The sequence below is a fragment of the Polypterus senegalus genome, chromosome 9 (assembly GCF_016835505.1).
Source record: "Polypterus senegalus isolate Bchr_013 chromosome 9, ASM1683550v1, whole genome shotgun sequence".
In the NCBI taxonomy this organism is placed as follows: domain Eukaryota; kingdom Metazoa; phylum Chordata; class Cladistia; order Polypteriformes; family Polypteridae; genus Polypterus; species Polypterus senegalus.
The window spans coordinates 104,799,124-104,820,154 of record NC_053162.1 but is presented as its reverse complement, the minus strand read 5'-3'; the positions used below and the strand labels follow the sequence as shown (position 1 = coordinate 104,820,154).

Here is a 21,031-nt window from a genome sequence, read left to right as displayed (position 1 = left end):
AGAAGAGTGACTCGGGGCACGGGTGTTCATGTCGGCCAAAGGCAACGCCACATTTGCAGTTTTAGTCACACCACCTAATATCGAATTACAAGAAAAGAAAAAGCAACAGGTATCACACTTTACAAAGAGTAACCACATAATAATGCAAAACCAACTGTTTTTTGTTAAATGTACATCTTTAATAAAGCAAATATTAATTTTACTTACAGAAGCTTTTAAAAGGTAAATACAAAATGTACAATTCCAGTTTCAAAAACATTGTACTACTCACATTAAGCAAAATGCACCCAGGGAAGGTTAGCCGGAGCACTTGGGCGTTGTGAGAAAGAAACCTTCCATGGCAAGACTTGCAGGACCAAGTGCAAGAGAAGTCAAAGAATCTCAGAAAAACATACAGGTACCAGCATTAGAGAGATCATACATGGACAGCACCTACTGAATGGCAGACATGGCAAAGGGCACATCATCCGCTTCCCTCCTGCAGTAGTGAGTCTAGTGTGGGACCTGCACTGACGGATGTAGCAAAAAGCAAAAGTTAACCAAAACCCCTGGACCAACAAACTGGGCGGCATCCCCATGAATAATAAAACTGCTATGAGCGGAGAGCTCGGGGCGCTGTGGTCTCTCAGAACGGCGCCAACTAGTGGAGGGTGCGGACGAACCGTTTGGCATGGCTGACGAGTACTAACAGTTACAGTTCAAGGTCTTCATATCAAAGAGCTGCAGAAGAGTCAAGTTCACGTAAACGAAAAGCAACACATACTTGTCTTGTTGTGCAAAGCACAAAACTAGAAAAAGGTCTATATACAGCAAATGGTTCTTGTAAACATGTAAGTATGTTAGTTTTCAGGAAACATGGTGTCATATCATAAATACAGGCAACATTGGCATCTGCAAACATCACAAAAAGTTAACATTCTGGGCTTCCAAACAGAGCCCATCACCATACAAACTGGAGAGACATGGGGGTTTACCACAAAAAAAATAAAAAAGAATAAACAAATAAACACACCCATATCTTCTGATTTTAGTGTTCTGTAACAGCATATTTGGTTACCCACAGATATAATGAAGGTAGAAAAACAAAAAAATGACCTTAAATGTGCTTCATCTTTAACTTTCTTGAAATTAGAAATCTGTTGTGTAATATGCTTTTGTGTTTATTAACATTACACATATACAGTAATGGTATAATGCTTTAAGAAAATAGAAAAATAAGATTAATACTGTCAATGCTATACAAGAAAATATTGTATTTAAAGGAACACATTGCTAAGATTCACTCAGAGTTCAGTTCTCATTCAGAACAATCCAGCCAATTGTGAATATGAAAAAAAATTAAATAATCAACCTTATAAAGACTCTTTCTTCGCTATACGTTTTATTATACAGACAGGGAGGAGGACAGCTGTACATGGTGGGATTCTTTTCACCGTACTTCAAAGCACCACTCCGTTTTATTTGAATGCTGCTTGGAAAAAATACTCTTTATACCACAGAAGGGATAAACAACATGGCACATAATTACTGCTATTATGTCAGTTATATAAAATAAAATAAAAAAGTAGTGTCTTCTTCTTTTCCATGACAATTTCTGTTAAAATTATATTTTTGCTGAGCCTGCTCAAAGCTTCGTAATAAAAGTGAATTTATTTATAATTGTATTTTTTCCCCCCATTTTGTGTAATCTACAACTACAGAGTTGCAGCGCATGACTGCTGCTAGCGCCTCGACTTTTCTGCACGTTTCTTCAAAATGTAATTTGGCAGTTTTAGCTCATTGGCTCTGCTGCAGTTAACACAGTCCTGCGTCGAAGGACGGGCAACGAAAACAGACGTTCCGTTTCCCAATCTTTGATAACTGTGGTATGGGCGAACGTTTCATTTGAGGGTTACACCCAAGACTTGCACTTTTTCATGCCATTTTTAGCAAAAAGGTACACGCGCACTCACCCGCACTTAGTGCATGTATGCATGTACACATCATAGACACACACACATACATACATAAATAGAAGCACACACTTTTGGAAAATATTTGGCCATTATATTAGTTGTATGAGAATGAAGCTGCACTGCATATGGTGAGCACTGGTTTACAAAATGATTAGGAAAAAAAAAGTCCTCATGCAGCAATTGTTTGCATCGTTTTCTGCGTAGCTGCTCAAATGGAGTAACGCCTAATAAAATGGCCGTGTTTTACTTGAACAGTGCTGAAAGACAGAACTCACTAGACTAGTTACGGATTGCTTGCTAATTGCTTCCCACACAGGATTAATAGTTCGTTTCAATTCACTCCACTATAAAGAAGCAAAAAAATACAGCTTAAGTTGCAGATGAACACCTAAATCAAACCTCACACAATCTGCCCCAATCAGTACTGGTGCAGGTAAGAAGGCCTCCGCTCGTGTTTCAGTGGGAACGATTTGAAGCCCTTAGTCATCTGCTTGTGCTGTGAAGCTGGCTGCTGGCTGGATGATGGAGGCTGCTGCTGTTGGCTGTAAGAAAAGCTGGAAGAAATCCCAGTGGAGGCAGCGCAGTCGCTGGCCGTCGACCACACCGGGGACTGGAGCATCTGCATGGAATCGTTCCATTGGCTGACAGGGTTGGTCATCTGGTACAAGGAAGAGCTCTGACTGGGCAGTGTGTTGGTGAGGGGTGCGGAGTGCTGCCAGGGAGCCTTTGGAGGCCAAGTTTTAGTTTTATTTTCCTGTTGGAAGACAGAGTTATTAGTTATTAAAAAAAAAAACAAAAAACAATGAAGTCTGAATTAGCCACTCTACATACATAGGAAATGTATCGATTTACTTCATGAGGTAGAAGTGCATAACAAGATTAGTCGTGTCAAATATATGAAATACTAAAGTGTGTGCTTCAACTGAAATGTTTAAAACATAAATATTCTCGATCGTAACAGAGATTTATCATTTTTCACCCTCTGGTAGAGATCTATAGAGGGTGAGACCCCCAGTAAAGGATCAAACATCCCTGAAATTGTCTAACACTATACCCCACATGTGTATGTTTAAAATTTGTCATTTTTAACCTTTTTGGAATAGGGACAGGGTCACCAGTAATGCATCAAATATCAAAAATATTCATGATCAGCAACCTCGAAATAGAATAAAACAACAATTTCCATTTATTCAAAATTTTCTGAAAAGGACTAACACTGACCCCACGTATCCCACTACGGAGTGAACCCCTGAGGTCAGTTGATGTGGTGGCCTGGCCTACTGGTGTACTCTTTAATAAGTCCATTAAGTTTGACATCTTATATATCCAGACGTTAATGCGAGTCAAACAGTACATCATATGTGGGGTTTTGTCATACAGGCGAGTCAGGAGGTGACAGACAAATAAAGCAGAAGTGATTTCAAAGCGTTCATAAGTAATTCTGACAAACGCAATAACACATTTTAGCGGTCACTTGCACCAAAGTGCAAGAAAACAATACTAGAAACAGCAATCGTGAGGAAGACCCTGTGTGTGAGGAGACAATTGGGTAGCTTTTTAGTTGTAATTGATTTCCCCCCCACCTTCTTGGTGGCCTCTTTTTATTAATAATGAAAAGAGTAGAAAAATAAATGGTCATATTAACAAAATGTTTGTCATTTTAATACCTGTCAGTAAAAATGGTAAGTGCCGGAACGCAGACATTTAATACTACTAGAACACAACACCCTGTGGATGCCAATGCTGTCATTTGCACTTTTATGCATTTTTGAATTCTTTCTTAAGAAAGACAGCGATATGTTGAGCAGATGAACCATTGTGATCTCAGAGGTAGCACCTAAGTAGTATTTCTGAAATGCTGGTAAAACCAAAGCCATCATTTAAAACTCAAGGCTGTGTTTTCTTCACCTCCAGTATGGCAGTCTCTTCAGATGCACGCTCAGGTCGTAAGACTGAGGCTTGCTCGGCCTTGCGGTGTCTTACCTAACTCGAGAACAGAGTACGAGAGTCAGACTTCAGGACTGGACACCAACCTGATTAATATCCTCTCCAGATACATGTAGCGGAGGTGATGGCAAAGTGCAGGCTTCCTGCTCGCCGCTGCTGTGTTTTCTGCATAATAGGACCAAAAGAAAAAGTCAATTTGGAGGCTTTGAAAAATATAATACACTTATTTTATGTCATTAATTTAGGACAGACTTCTGTGTGCTAAAGAACAGTTTAGGGTCATGGAGGGCTGGATCCTATCCCAGCAGCACTAGGGACAAGGCAAGAAACAACCCTGGACAGGTCCACTCCCACACTCATACTGGCCCAGTTTATAATCTCCAAATTATCCAACAGAAATATTTTTGGAATGTGAAAGGAAAACCTGGAGAAGCCTGAGAAAAGTCCATTCTAACACGGAGAGAACATGCATACTGTATACAGACAGAAACCAGGCACAGGATTTTAGCCCGCTGCACTAAGGTACAAATATCAGAGAAACATGACAATCACCTGATGGCAATCTACCCGGCTATAGTCACCCAAACCAAAGTTTACAATGGATGTGAGGCGGTAAGGAGTCTACAATGAATATACTGACGTGGTGAATATAATATTTGTGACTGAAAGGACTCACTGGCCAGGCATTTATTTTCGAGAGGATTCTAAGCCATTTAAGATTTTGTTTTCCTCTTCTGTTTGTTTAGCTGGCCATATCTTACCTTGCATTACACAGTTACGAGTGTTTTATTCTGGAAACCTATCACTGTGTATCTGTTCAGCTCCGCATATTTAAAGTGTATGTGTATATGATCTGAAGGTGAAGATACATATAACTAGTTAAAGATTCTGTAATATAGAATTATTACACACTGAGGCAAAGTCATACAAAAAATATTGCAGTTTATTATCTAAAAAAGTAATTAGTATAGCATAATCTATGTCCAAAACTACTGGGTTTTCACTTGCACCACAACATAATATGAAGCCTTCAGGACAGGTTTTAAATGTAATGCACTAAGAGTTTTACATTCACTTTTAGGTGGTTATACCTATAAAGAGATACATACTGTAAATACTAGTGCTGTTCATCCACGCAACTAAAGACCCAGAGATGGACTAGCAGCCTACCTTGATTCCTGTGCTGCTGCACCTCACAACCCAGCAGCAGATTTAAGCGAGTTTTATCATGGCATAATGAAAAGACGATTTACCTTCTTTGTTTAACAGCAGCCACAAGGTCAGGTCCTGAGAACATGGAAAAGAGACTATCACCATTAGCGGAAGATGTTTCATCACTTGAACTTGCAGAGTCACCCTGAGTTCCAGACCAGCTGCTATTTATTACATCCCTAAAAAAAATTAAAAAAAATAAAATAAATAAAAGAATGAAAAAATGTGTCCCACATGCATGGAAATTTACAAATGAGTTAAGCTTAGCCTTAGAGATACTGAGAAACAAAATGCCGAAATTAGTGGGAGCTTCCAGAAATGCAGTGCACTGATGTGGCACTTAGTCACACCTTTCAAGGGCAGCAGACTATTAGAATTTCTTTTATATCAGAAACTCAAAGTGGAGTTTTATATATATTTATATATTTATTAAGTGCCAGACTCTGAGTCTGAGTCGGAAGGCAGTGGGCAGCACTCAGTGGGATGTAGAGAGGAGGAAGAGTAACTGTTGAATTTATTTGTACGAGTATTGTTCATGTGGCTGATTACTGGAGGATTGGCAGAGGTGCTTGGTGTAAATGGATACCTTTTATTTTAATTTTATTCATAAAATGTCTGGTGTTGGACTGTCTTGGATTTGCAGTTCTCTAGGGCCCCCTGGTGGCCAATATGTATAAAATGCAAGGATGATTGACTGATGCACAATTTCCTGTTGAGGTAAAAAGCTGGGATTGTACATCTAGGGCTGTAGGCATCTGCTAAGAAAAAACATGATGATAGATAGATAGATAGATAGATAGATAGATAGATAGATAGATAGATAGATAGATAGATTTATTCACATCAATATTTAGGAGTAAAAAAATCCTCACAATGGAAAAATTACTCTCTATAAAATTTAAAAAATGCTCTGACTGATTTGATTGAATTTTGGTGACTCTACAGAAAAAAAAAAAAGAGCCATATCGTGTTTTTGTATTTGTCTATATTTATTAACATCATGCTAATGCACAAAGTGATTCACAGGCCGGACAGCATCACTAGCCAAAAGGCTGGAAGGATGCCTGAATAAGGGTAGTGTGTTCTGGACATAAAAAAAGAGACATGGTGTTGTTTGGTGTGTACAGTGGGATGTTAAATGGAAGAAGAAAGTTCAGTAAAGGTCATGGAAGATGCAAAGCTCGATGGTTAGCAAGTTCGTTTTAAACATGAACAGCTGGTGCAAGGTGCTGCGGCTGCTGTGAGCAAACTGTAGGTGTTACTTCAGTAGGAGCATAAAGGGAGGGAAGAGAGAAGTACAGGCGGAAGTGGTGTTGGACTGTTGGTGTCAGTTTAAACTTAACAGATCCCCAACAAGCTACTCCATTTGTAACATACATTTAAATCTATGGACGTGCATTTACATGTGCATCTGCTTACTTTGAACAGGAATACCTCACTTGCTCCTGCTCTTGCAAAATTTTTTATATCTATCCATCTGTATACATTAGCATCTACAGACTTTAAAGGGGGACCACACACAACTGATCAAAAACATGACAAGAAACACTTGAGTGAATGACATAAATAAATGAAAATCATAAATATCTAATAATGATAATATATACTCCAGTTTCTTATTATTTCTAATGATTACCTGTTTTGATACACTTTCCTGTAAAATTTGACCATCAACAAAAGCCAAGGTCACCCACCTCATGCAATTGTATATAGCTTGTTTAAATTACATATTATCTGATGGACGACTTCATCTAAGCCAACTTAGAATAGCGGAGATCTAACTGGTTACATTATTCTTTTGCTTTTGGAGCACAGGCAGGTAAAATGACTTGCTCATGGTCACCCAGGGTCAGTAGCAGGATTAGAAATCCCAAACCCAGGGTTTGAAGTTTTAGGTTGAAAGCCTTAAGCACTTCACCACACTGCTTGCCAATAATATTAGCCTTTGGTAAAAACTCACAAATATTTACAGAAAAGCACTTAATTAGTTACATAATAATTCTGATATACTCTACTCGATTACTGACACTGTAACTGACACCCATTCTCATAACATTTTCTGGGCAAAGCTGTATAAATAAAGCTACTTTGCTTATATACACACTGTGTAAAGTCATCCCAGTTCATATTTTTATGCTTTATCGACCTTTACCAGACTGCCTTGCAGACATCCAAGTTCCCAACTTCCCACACTTGAGTGCTTTCATGGTTATTGTTATCCTTGCTTATTCTAATCTACTTATCTTACACAGTTGACTGATCAAAGTTTTTTGCAAATGCAAGCTTGAGATGATGCAGAATTTGCTGTGTGCACATATTCATATAGAGAGTCCGCTTGAATCTGTGACAGCACTTTTGAATCAGGGATCAGCTATGGTGGTGCTTGAAAACACCAGAAGGGTAAAAGAAAATTAAAAACAGATTTTTCACAAAAAAAAAAAAATAATAATAATAATTAGGCATAACCCCTAATATTACCAGCAGTGTAATGTCTCTTACTTGCTACTAAAATCTTTTTCGCTGTGACAAGTCAATGCTACTTGGAAATTCTAAAAAGGGAACTCTTATAAGGTCAGTGTTTAGTCTCAGCCTTTTGTTTTACAAAATAACTACAGGTCTGTGCTTCTCTAAGGTGATACACAAAAGTCACTGTCACATAGCCCAGCATGCCAGAAGACACCTGCTGATGGGAGATAGTGAAGAATGACTCAATTCTGACTAATGAACAAACAGAAAACATTCATTATGGTAAACACTTCCTCAACCGTAAAACGCCATTTTTCTTGAAATACACAGGCAACAGCATTCTGCTTACTAAGTTCTCATAACAGGTGACACTTAACAGTACGTCTTTCTTACCCTTCAGTGTAATATTCAGGGAGTGGCCAGGTCCTGTGAGCCTCATCAGGAATAGGCCAATTAGTGCGAGCATTGCTGGGGCGCTGAACGTGCTGCGCTTGCCGTTTCTGCTGCATAGCCTGGCTGACCCCAGCCACATAGCGGGCAAACTCTGGATCTGAGCCAACTGTATTAAAAAAGAAAAAAGTGAGATCTGCAACTCGGTTGCTGACATCCACAGCTATTCTCACTGTACTTATCCCTGCACTGAAGCCTTTAAGCCTTGCTGTCTACCAAAGCAAAATCAAACAGCAGGCTCCAGCTGGCTTTTGAACAAGCCTTTGTGAGTACCACATAGCTAAACAAAGAAAACTTTGAAATGGACATTCTATATTTATTAGAGTTAATGTCAGTATATCATTATTGCATATATATATATATATATATATATATATATATATATATATATATATATATATATATATATATATATATATATATATATATATATTGATATATATATATATATATATAGATATAGATATATAGATATATATATATATATATATTTCCGCATCAAATGAATGCAGTTGTAAATTAACTAAACATACCTGCTGGGTCGAATGGAAGGATTTCTCCTAGCATTCCAAAGACACCTTCATTTTGGTCCCGATTTGGCCAAGTGTTGTTTCTCGGACCTTGGGGTTTTTGGCCTAGCATTTCAGACACTACATTATCCATGTAAGTCCTTACAAGCCCTAGACTGTACAAATCTGAGCTTAAATCACCAAGTCCAGGGTTTCCCCACTGTCCAATCTGACCAATAGGAGAGAGTCCAGCTATAGTGGGCTTTGAGGGATGCTGGGAGGAAGTGCTAAGCCACTTTGCTGGGACTCGCTGCTGCTGTTGTTGTTGTGGTGCTTGCTGTTGCTGTTGTTGCCCTGGTGGCGGCTGCTGCTGACAAATGGGCTGGAGGAGATTTTGATAGTACTGCAGTGCTTGCTGTTGAGGCTGTTTCTGGGACTGGTGTGGCTGAGTCAAGGCTTGCTGAGAAGCTTGTAAAGAGGTGTGAGAAAGTGGTTGAGAAGGCTGCACACCTGTTGGGGGCTTCTGCTCAGCTCCCGTGGAGGATGCAATAGAATTTCTTCTCTTCACAAGCGGTGATGCCTGTTGAGACTTGCCCATGTTGAACCCTGAAAGAAAGTCTATGACATCCTGCATTTCTTGATCAGTAGGCAGGTTCATGCCCTTCTCTTCTTGGGTCAGTTCCCTTCTGTCAAACGGATATCCATTGACCAGCTGGCTGAGAGAGCCTGGGATAGGCTGAGTAGACTCAGTTGTCCTTGGAAAGCTGCCAATGTTCAGGATACTTTGCAACCTGACATCCATGGAGGTGGTCTGCTTGTTTTTGTCCTCTGAGCAACCAGTGAACATATTTCTTGATGGGGTATTTGGAACTGAAAAGCCCCCACTGCTTCCACTGCTAGAGGAGCTGCTGCAAGAATTTTTCTTGGTAAACTTTGAGGTAAGCTTGGAGATAGTTTTTGGAAGTCCGCTTGAAGTCTTCACTCCATTGCCAGAAGGTATATCCACCTGACTTCCATACTCAGAGCTTTCTCGCTGAAGCTGGATTTGAATAATAGGCAGAGCTTGCTCTCTGTGGATGCATAACATTATGAAACAAATAGGAAGTCAAAACAAAAGTTAAAAACAAAGCATGCAATTATTTAACAGTTTCACAAAAAAAAACCCAAATACTGCTCATAACTGAAGACCAAGTGAGGATGTTACACAATGGGATAAGATGGAGTCAGCCCTCGAGTTCTTAAGGCCTGTGTTGACTAACTTTGTGGTGTCCTCTGCCAATGGGTTCAGTTTGTCCCTAAGGCTTCAGAAAGTGTCACTGCTGTGGAAAACAACCTGCATTGTTCCTGTTCCAAAGAAGGCAGGGGCATCTTCATCTAATTAATGACTACAGCCTAGTTACACTTACGTCGCACATCACGAAGACCTTTGAGAGGCAGGCCCTGGAATATATATGACTCCTCTTGTGGTAGACCACCTGGGCCCACTGCAATTTGCCTATTGATCAAAGATTGAAGGATGCAATTATCCACCTTCTCCACAAGGCTTATTCTCACCTGGACAAAGCTGGCAGCACTGTGACGATTATGTTTTTGATTTCTCCAACGCCTTCAATACCATCCAGCCATCCCTGTTAAGGGGTAAACTCAAAGATATGCAGGTGGATGAGCCTGTGGTGTCCTGGACGGTGTGTCAGGGAGACCACAGTTTGTGAGATTCAAGGACTGTGTTTCTGATATCGATGTGAGCAACACTGGAGCACCACAGGGGACAGTCCTCTCTCCTGTTTTCTTTACTCTGTACACCTCAGACTAGAAATATAAGAGCAGGTTAAGTTACTTACAGAAATTCTCAGATGATTCTGCACTTATAGGGTGTATTGATAAAGGGGATGAGACAGAGTATAGGAAACAGGTGGAAAAGTTTGCTTTTGGTGCAAACAGAATTGTCTTCATTCTAAAAACAGCAAAACCCAGGAACTGGTTATTGACTTTTGCGGCACCAAAGGGCCACTATGTCCTGTCACTATTCAAGGAGTAGATGTTGGGGTGGTCCACTCCAACAAGTACTGGGGGGGTTCCACATTAATGACAGGTTTGACTGGTCTGGGAACAGACAGGAACTGTATAAGAAAGGGTGAAGCAGGTTCTTTTTCTTTTTTAGGAAACTACATTCCTTTAATATTGAAGTGACATCCTTCACATCTTCTATAACTCTGTGACGGCCAGTTGTCTATGCTGTATTGTGCTGGGCTGGTAACATCACTTCAGGAGAGGCCCACTGAACCAACAAGCTAATTAAAAGTAAACAAGGACAGTGTTAAAACAAAACTGAATGCCATTATGAAAAATGTTGCACATCCTCTCTCTGACACACTAACATTAAGGTCTTTCAGCCACAAACTTTTTCAGCAGAAGTGTGTCAAGAAACAGTACTGGGGCTTCGTAATACCAACCCGTATTGCATCTGCATAATACCTCAATGTGACTGTGATGGCCAAGTCAGGATTTTTCTTTCTTTTTAGTTTTCTTGCTTTACAGTCATTCTGGTGTGTGTTCAGAGCAAAGTGTGTATGTATATTTATTTGCCTATTTATTATTTAAAGAGCTTCCATAAAAAGCCAAAATTTCCACCTGGGGACAAATACAATTCATTCATTCATTCCTTTTTCTTTCTTTCTTTCGTGTATGAAATCAATTAAACCACCACAAGCCTATTTGTGCTCCATTTTTAACTCCACATTTTTTAATGTGAAGTGCTGTTAAAAAGCATATATTTAATGTAGTCTACTAAAATATGTAATTGCATTCTATTATCGCTATTACTTCTAAATTTGACTCATTGTTACAAAACTATTTATTAATCAAAAACCTTAAATGTGATTCCTGAATGAAGTAAATAAAAATGTGAAATGCTGTAACTTTCATATCAGTTAACTTGGCTGCTGCTTGTCTAATTAGTTATTTGTAGTTAATGCGTTGTTTTTAAAGAACAAACTAGAATTGCATTTACAACAAACACAAACCGGTGTGGAGCAGAGTAACAGCACAAGCAGGCACAGCGCCCAAAGGTTGTGATTGGCAATATAATAAAGAGGACACTACAAAAATTAATTTGTGGTTTAAGACTTTCGTTAAGTTAAAGTGTTTAAAATGGCACAATCGCACAGAGAGTTATTGTGCTCAATGGATATATAGGAGTCATGACCTGACAAGTACTGGTGTCAAAGAGCAGAAGCAGTTTTCTCATCAAATACTGGACTTGCTGGGCAAATAAGATTTTTCAGATTTTGGTTATAGTTACAAATAATATTATCTATTTATTCATTAATTACCCAATCTGTCTCTCTCTCTTTGTCAAGGTTGCACATAATGTCACATTGTAAACTAGCAGGCTGCTTGAGACTGACGACTAAATTTTGAATGTGTATGTCCAAGTGCTATAAAATGAACTGGTGTCCTGTCCAGGTCCATTTCCTGCTTTTTTGGTGGTGCTGAATTTAGAGTTCTACGAAAATCAAAGTACTTTGTGCGCTAAATTTTTCACTACACTTGGTAAAGGCAGCTGCTGCCAAACTGGACAAAGCAGGTACCAAAGATGGATGGATTTTCATTATGGTGGACGTAGATTCACATGTGCCATGCTTACTTCATAATTAATGCAGTGAATTCTTGGTTTATGTCTGAAGATTTGACTGTAACTGGGAAAGCTTGTTCCCTGATATAGCTGGAATACTACACAGAAGGCAGTAACCACCATTTTTTTGCAATTTGTATACGATTAATTTTGGAGTCATACATGAGATCTTAAAATGCATCTTTGGTTTGAAAGTAGACATATTTTGTAAGTCTGAGGGTTTTTTTTTTTAAATCACATTTGCTCTGTATACTCCATTTTAAAACCACAAGAACAGACAATGCATTTATGAAAATTTGTAAAACAATGCTTCACTTAAGAACACAATTTCCCATGGCAGTTTCATTTTTTACATGACTGTAACAAAAACAACTATAAATAACATATGATTTATAAGGCTCAGTCCTATAGAGACCTGAAGATGAATGTGCATTTAAAAATGCATATGCATAATAAACAGAAATATCTGTCAACACTCTTTTTATTGTTCACATTATTGATAATGTTGAATAATCATATCAGCATTTTATTCATTGCTTATTGTCTTTGCTGGGCAAAGTATGTGCAGCCTTAGATTTAGCACCTTATGGTGTCTCCTTTAGTATCAATATTTAAAATAAATATTTCCTATATCTGATCAATCCCCTTCAATATGTCCTGGCTGATAAGTTAGCTCACATCTGGACTCTTGGACAGACTGATCATTCCAGTTAAACTCAAGATTCGGATCCAGCAATTCTAAAAATGCAACTTTTTTTTGCTTCAGTCAATCTGCAGAACATGTTTTTGTCTACTATCATCATTATGCTACATCACTCATATGGATGAATATCACGACATTCTCCTATGGAGTTTGCATGTTGAAAAGTCATTGCTCATAGCAATGACATAGCAGCATAATATCTGTATGCTATCCAGGTACTAAGACTGCAAAGCTACCCCGAGACTTACATTTCTGCCCTGATAATTGATAACAGTGGTGTGTTGGGGAGGCAGCATAAAGAAGAGGGACGCCTCACGTCTGGACAAACTGGTGAGGAAGGCAGGCTCTATTGTAGGCATGGAGCTGGACAGTTTGACATCCGGGGCAGAGCGACGGACGCTGAGCAGACTCCTGTCAATCATGGAGAATCCACTGCATCCACTGAACAGTATCATCTCCAGACAGAGGAGCAGCTTCAGTGACAGACTGCTGTCACTGTCCTGCTCCACTGACAGACTATGGAGATTGCTCCTGCCCCACACTATGCGACTCTTCAATTCCACCCCTACACTGTGTGCACAATTATTAGGCAAGTGAGTATTTTGACCATATCATCATTTTTAATGCGTATATTCCAACTCCAAGCTGTATTAACTTGAATGCTTATTGGATTTAAGCACGTCAGGTGATGTGTATTTGTGTAATGAGGGAGGGTGTGGCCTAAGGAGATCAACACCCTATATCAAGGTGTGCAGAATTATTAGGCAGCTAGTTTTCCTCAGGCAAAATGGGCCAAAAAGAGATTTAAGTGACTCTGAAAAGTCAAAAATTGTAAAAAGTCTTTCAGAGGGATGCAGCACTTTTGGAATTGCTAAGATATTGGTGTGTGATCACAGAACCATCAAACATTTTGTTGCAAATAGTCAACAGGGTCGCAAGAAACGTGTTGAGAACAAAAGACGCAAATTAGCTGCCAAAGATTTGAGAAGAATCAAACGTGAAGCTACCAGGAACCCATTATCCTCCAGTACTTTCATATTCCAGAGCTGCAACCTACCTGGAGTGCCCAGAAGTACAAGGTGTTCAGTGCTCAAAGACATGGCCAAGGTAAGGAGGGCTGAAACCCAACCACCACTGAACAAGAAACATAAGTTGAAACGTCAAAACTGGGCCAAGAAATATCTGAAGACAGATTTTTTCAAAGGTTTTATGGATCGATGAGATGAGAGTGACTCTTGATGGACCAGATGGATGGACCTGTGGATCAGTAATTGGCACAGAGCTCCACTCCAACGTGGAGGTGGGGTACTAGTATGAGCTGGTATTTTTAAAGATGAGCTAGTTGGACCTTTTTGCATTGAAGATGAACTCAAAATCAACTCCCAAACCTACTGCCAGTTTTTCGAAGACACTTTCTTCAAACAGTGATACAGGAAAAAGACCATGATTTTTATGCAGGCCAATGCTCCATCACTTGCATCGAAGTTCTCCACTGCGTGGCCAGCCAGTAAAGGCCTTAAAGATGAAGGAATAATGACATGGCCCCCCTTCCTCATCTGACCTAAACCCTATCGAAAACTTGTGGGCACTTCTTAAACGCTAGATTTACGGGGGAGAAAAACAATACACCTCTCTGAAGAGTGTCTGGGAGGCTGTAGTCACTGCTCCACAAAAAGCTGATCGTCAACAGATCAAGAAACTGACAGACTCCATGAATGGAAAGGCTTATGACTGTTATTGGAAAGAAGGGTGGCTATATTGGTCATTGATTGATTTTTTTTGAAATGTCAGAGATGTTTATTTGTAAATTTTGAGGTGTTTGTTTATTATTCTCACTAAAACAGATGAAAATAAACAAGTGAGATGGGAAAATTTTCATTTTTCCTTTAGTTGCATAATAAATCTGCACACTAATAGTTGCCTAATAATTGTGCGCACATATGTATTCCCCTGATGATGTTCACACTCACATTTCCGTTGTGAAACATTCAGGTTTCAGGTTTATTAACATTTTGGATTGACTGATAGCACTGTGTTTGTTCCATATTAAAATGAATCCTCAAAAATACAACTTGCCTAATAATTCTGCACTCCCTGTATAAACGTTAACACTATACAAGATTATAGACTGTTATACCTGCCTCGCACTCTCTCCTTGCATTTTTTAACTTGCATTGCGTTTTTAATCACTCTTTAATTAATATTGTTTTTATCAGTATGCTGCTGCTGGAGTATGTGAATTTCTCCTTGGGGATTAATAAAGTATCTATCTATATATAACTGGAATAAATGTTTTGCTGGAATTCCTTCTGTAAGATTTTGGATTATCCAAGCCTTCAGTATCAAACTTTAGAGGTTTCCTCCCTATTATCTTGCCATGTACAATATACAAGGGATATTCAAAGACAAGCGTCCAATATATTTGTAGCCATTACTCTGAAGATCTCAGTGATCAAGGAGTATTGTACATCTTGTTCTTAGAGGTTTTTTTATTGAATTAACACCTCAGGAATGAATCTGTAGTGATGTCTTTCTGTTTGACCTTTTAGACTTAGTAATGACAACCTTCATAAAATCACTTTTAAGCGTAGAATATTTGGACTGCTATTCTTACACTTGGGCAAAGAACCCAACCACTTTATGTAAAATGAATACAGGAATAGAGATAATTTTCAGGGGTTCTCAAAAGCTCTCACTTCTGCCTAGAGGTTCCACTTAATATGTAAAAGAATTACTGCTGGAAACCCTTGTTTTCAAATGGCAGGGCTATGTATGTAAGCAATTACTTACTTACATACACACACACACACCATGCAATGAAATGAACAGCTACCCACTATTACATATAGCAGGGGTGGCTAACTCTGATCCTGGACAGCCAAGTGTGTACAGGTTTTCATTCTTAGGTTTTCTTATTAGTTTTTGCTAATTATCTTCATTTAATTTATGTGCTAGTTAAGACTCAGACCCTCTAAATCAGGATGAGCAACACTGGTCCTGGAGGGACGCAGTGGCTTCAGGTTTTTGTTCCAAACTAATTGCCTCATGAGAATTCATTCATTGCTGATGAAGCACTTACTGCTCATGTCACATTTTTCTGCTTCATTTCAGTTGTCTCCCATGCTAAGATTTTGAATCCTTAATAGCTTTTTGGTCTTAAACAGCTGCATTCATCATTTTAACTGCTTCTTATTAGCAATAAGATGCAAATGACAAAAGAACCAGTAGTTCTACATCTAGCTTGTCTCCATTCCCACCAATGTGTTTGCATCATTCACTAATTGGTTTAATTAAAACTAAGAATATAACTGAAGAGAACGTGTAAGCTTCAAATCACATGGACAGTACATGAATCATTAGAAAGGAAAAGAAATCTATGATTTAAGAATGAACTGACATGGTAGAATTAAAACACATACAAGCCATGAAATTAAATAAGATCTGTTATTGTTGAGGATTGGCTTCTTATTAAGCAACTGCAACAAAAACCTGCTGCCACGGCATCTCTCCAGTATCAGAGTTGGCCACATCCGATACTATAAATCCCTCAGTTGTTACTGGCATTGCAACTACAGGCTATGGGTGAGAAAACATCCTGCTACTTTGTGACTTTCATATGAACCAAATTCCTGCAAAAGGGCCTCATAGTGCAGGTTAGCAAAGAAGTTGACTGTGGCAAAAGTGCTTTTGAGAATGGAGTGGCACCACTACAGGGTGGGTCTCTGACACCGAGTCTAAGAAGCTCTCTGGGTAAGTAATTGCACCATGCATTCCTCAGTTTAAAATTGAAGATCTTTCTCTTTGTGATAACAGGTGCCAATCATGACTAGGGAAAATGATCAAGTGGAGCAATGGCTTTACTGCCCAAGAATGTATCGCTCACCACCTCACTTGCTTTACACATGGACCTTTACATATAATGTACTTTGTAAAAATGGCAAAAAGGACTCTAAATCTAAGGAGACAACATTAAGGAGGCAACCAGCCATGTTTATGTATTAATGGTGTTAAAACCATCAGTCATGACAGTTTCTCAGTATTTGTTACAAACTTTGAAATCAAAATGGAAAAGCTCAAAAGAGATCTAAATATACTTTTATAGGACTGCTCAGACAGCATTCTTCATACTATGATACTTTTAGTGACTTAAGAAAGGCAAACATAAATATACAGTATGTGATAATATAACTAATATAAATTATATTACATCATTGTTTTGTGTTGTACATAATCCTTTGCACATGTTTCTATAAAAATGAAAATTATGTCAAAATTAAGTAAAGATAATAAGAACTTGAATATGATGTTAAATGGCGGGTTATTGTACAAAAGTCTGTATAAAAATACAACCCCAATTCCAAAAAAACTGTATAAAATGTAATAAAAAACAGAATGCAATGATTTGCAAATCTCATAAACACATTTTCTATTCACAACCGAACATAGAAAACATATGAAATGTTTAAGCTAAGAAAATGTACCATTTTAAGAAAAGAATAAGGTCATTTTGAATTTGATTGCAGCAATACATCTAAAAAAAGTTGGGACAGGGCCATGTTTACCACCGTGTAGCATTCCTACTCTTTTAACATCAGTCTGTAAATGTCTGGGAACTGCAGAGACCAGTTGCTGGACTTTTGGGAGAGGAATGTTATCCCATTCTTGTTGATATAGGATTCTAAATGCTCAGCAGTCCTGGATTTTCTTTGTTGTATTTTTTGTTTCATAATACACCAAATGTTTTCAATTGGTGAAAGGTCTGGACTGCAGGCAGGCCAATTCAGCACCCGGACTCTTTTACTACAAAGCCATGCTGTTGTAATAGATGCAGTATGCAGTTCAGCATTGTCATGCTGAAATATGCTGGGCCTTCCCTGAAAAAGACGTAGTCTGGATGGGAGAATATGTTACTCTGAAACCTGCATATCCCTTTCAGCACTGATGGTGCCTTTCCATAGACACTAATGCACCCTCATACCATCAGAGACGCATATTTTTGAATTGAGCGCTGATAACAAGCGGAATGGTCCTTCTCTTTTTTAGTCTGGAGGATGTGAGGTCCATGTTTTCCAAAAAGAATTTCAAATTTCGATTTGTCTTACCACAGGAGAACTTTCCATGTTGCCGCAGTCCTTTTGTGTTTGTGAATCAAGTTTATGTATGACTTCTTTGTATGGAAGAGCTTTAAGCTGCATTTGTGGATGGCATGGTGAACTGTGTTCACAGACAATGATTTCTGGAAGTGTTTCTAAGCCTATGCAGTGATTTCCATGACAGAATCATGCCTGGTTTTAATGCAGTGCCGCCAGAGGGCCTGAAGATCACAGGCATCCAATATTGATTTTCGTCCTTGTTCCTTGCACACAGAAAATTCTCCAGATTCTCTGAATCTTTTGATGAGATTATCTACTGTAGATGATGAGATATTCAAAGTCTTTGCAACTTTTGACACATTTTTTTGCAGATTGAGGAACCTCTGCCCATCTTTACTTCTGAGAGATTCTGTCTCTCTAAGATGATCTTTTTATAGCCAATCATGTTAGTGACCTGTTGCAAATTAACCTAATTAGCTGCAAATTTCCAGAGTTTTCATGCCCCTGTCCCAACTTTTTTGAGATGTGTTGCTCCCATTAAATGCAAAATGAGCTAATACTTTTCATGAAATAGTAAGATATCTTACTTTCAAAATCTGTTTTCTATGTTCTATTGTGAATAAAGTATGGGTTTATGATATTTGCAAATCACTGTATTCTGTTTTTATTTACATTTTACATAGCCTCTCAACTTTTTTGGAATTGGGGTTGTAATCATCTATCTTCTAAACTCACTCATTTACAAAGTGTATCCTGGCAATGTCAAGAGAGAGACAGAAACTAACACTAGATGTGGGAGAACAAATTCATGCACACAACAGACAAATTTAAGTCTTACTATCCAACATAACAATTTAGGCATACAAATTTGATTTTATATTCTTCATCTACCCATATTTATTTTCACTTAATAGAAGCATTTCAGAAATTTATTGTATGCTATTAAAGAATCCTTGCCCCCTACTTTTATGTTGTTTCAGGTTAGCCGATATTTATTCGGTCTTCTCATTGTCCCTTTTTAATCTTCATTATATGTCACTCTACCACCACCCTATGACTGTTTTACCACCCTGTGTAAGTAGATGTGACCAGGAGTTTGGACCCTTTGCCTGAACTTGTGTCACAAAACTCTTTCAACCTTCTGTAATGCTAATACATACTTGATTGAAGGGCCAATGAGTGGCATGTGTACATTTTTAGGCCAGCAGTTGAATGCCTTCAGAGCAAAGCTTACCTGTTTATTCTGAATGAACAGCTCAGTTATGTATTGAATAATCAGATTTAAACATCACTCCAAGAGAAATGCTCCTGTTTTAATGTATTCTCTCCACAGAGTGCTGCATGTGCAAATTCTTAAAGAAACCCTCATGCAGAAAGAATGTCAAGTTAAATGGGTTTTGCCCTGCCTTCTTTACCTCCTTTCTTTCCATCTGTTTATATCGAACACTGCAGTGTAGAGCACATCAACTTGCCCTAGCGTCTTCTCTGGATCAAGACTTCGCTGTAGCAGTGACATCGTGGCAGGGTCCTCTTTGAGACACCTGGAAAAGATAAGGATTTTAAATTATAAACTTTTTCTATTTTTTACAGTTACTGCTGTACATTTATGTTGAATTCCAGAAGCTGTTTCTTAAAAAAACATGTTACATTTCTATGTGCTCTATGAACCTCTATATTAGAATATTTCTGAGTATAAAGTTGTCACTTTACTGATCCTGCTGATTATGGAGGGCATTACACATATGAGACTACAGTGTTCTCTGGATGACCAAAATTCAAACCTGTAGGTAGCTAATTAATTCCACTTTTAAACAACCAGGAATCAGGTCTGGTTGTTTGTTCAGTGCTCACCTCCAGCTCACTATGTAACCCTCAGCAAGTCAGTATCTTTAAGTATATAGAATAGAAGTAAATGACTAGATTATAGCTATACCTGGAAATCCCCTGGAATAATTTACACTATGGAAACATGCTGTATAAAATACATTTTTTTTTAATAATATGTGTAAATAACAAAACACTTTAAAAAGACTGGCAAGTTTACAATAAAAAAGGCCAGAGTTAACACAAGTCTCACACAAAGCCTAAAAAGGTGGTTGAGAGCAAGGAGGACTGTAGTAACTGCCACACTACAGTATAACAGACAGGCTTGTCATCGCTTCCTTACTGAGCCCTTAACAGAAAGGGAGAGAAAAAGACTAATGCTGTAACAAACTGCCTGATTTTATATGTTATAAATTTGTGTTTTGAAAAATGTACCCGTACTTTTATGTATTAATGGCTACGGAATAAATCTTTTACATAATCAGAAAGTTTATAAAAGAAAACACAATATATTGAAATCCTATTTGCATTTGTTAATATTAATTTCACTAAACCCTTGATGCAAAGTTTTTGTGTGTCAGAGGACAAAATGGTATGACTAATAAGTTGAAGGGTAATGGGGTGTAATCCAATATGGATAGTACTGTTGGTTTAAGAGATGGGGCAGCATGAATCACCTGTAATGGCAGCAAAAGGTTCAGCATAGATATCCAGTGTCACTGGAGGGAGTTTCTAGCCTGGGCACCTGACCCTAGAAGTGATTCTGAGGCTTGGCTGGAAGAGAGTTCAGATTTAAAGCCACCTCATGGCCACAGACCATTCAAGTTTAGAGTTGGGAGACTGGATGGGGCAATATTTCAGCTGACATATGGACGTTAGGATAGAGACAGAAGGTAACACTTGGTGTGCTTTGTACAATACTTACGTATGTAAGCCTTCAACACCAGGTAGACAGAGGCACCAAGGAGCATTTAGTCTTGTGTTTGTTCAGTTTGTGCTGGTATTTTGTGTTCTTCCTGTGTGGTTTATCTCTAATAATTATTTACCTTTTGTCTCTATGGTGTTAGCCTAGGAATGGAAGGCTGTTGTGAATACCCACTTCTGAAGTCTTATTTTAAAGTTGTTAACTGCAAGAATGTACAGTACTATTAAAAAGGCTGACCTTATTGATAAAATTGTTTATGATGTGAAGTAAAGATAAACAATTTGGACTATTACATCATAAAAAGCTTGGCATA

The 21,031-nt window shown here is 38.4% G+C and overlaps 1 protein-coding gene across 2 annotated transcripts in view; it reads right to left on the bottom strand.

Annotated features, from left to right (window-relative positions):
• Positions 1 to 1,116: 1,116 nt before the first annotated feature.
• The window catches only part of LOC120535610 (granule associated Rac and RHOG effector protein 1-like), a 207,281-nt gene continuing 187,366 nt past the window's right edge, over positions 1,117 to 21,031 (bottom strand). For both annotated transcript variants that reach the window (XM_039763556.1, XM_039763558.1), the window contains exons 9-14: positions 19,385 to 19,510; positions 8,564 to 9,609; positions 7,974 to 8,139; positions 5,156 to 5,293; positions 3,989 to 4,067; positions 1,117 to 2,709 (exon numbers count right to left, since the gene is read on the bottom strand). In XM_039763556.1, coding sequence (XP_039619490.1) covers positions 2,374 to 2,709; positions 3,989 to 4,067; positions 5,156 to 5,293; positions 7,974 to 8,139; positions 8,564 to 9,609; positions 19,385 to 19,510 — 1,891 coding nt within the window. In that variant the 3' untranslated portion in view covers positions 1,117 to 2,373. The remainder of the gene's footprint in view (positions 2,710 to 3,988; positions 4,068 to 5,155; positions 5,294 to 7,973; positions 8,140 to 8,563; positions 9,610 to 19,384; positions 19,511 to 21,031) is intronic.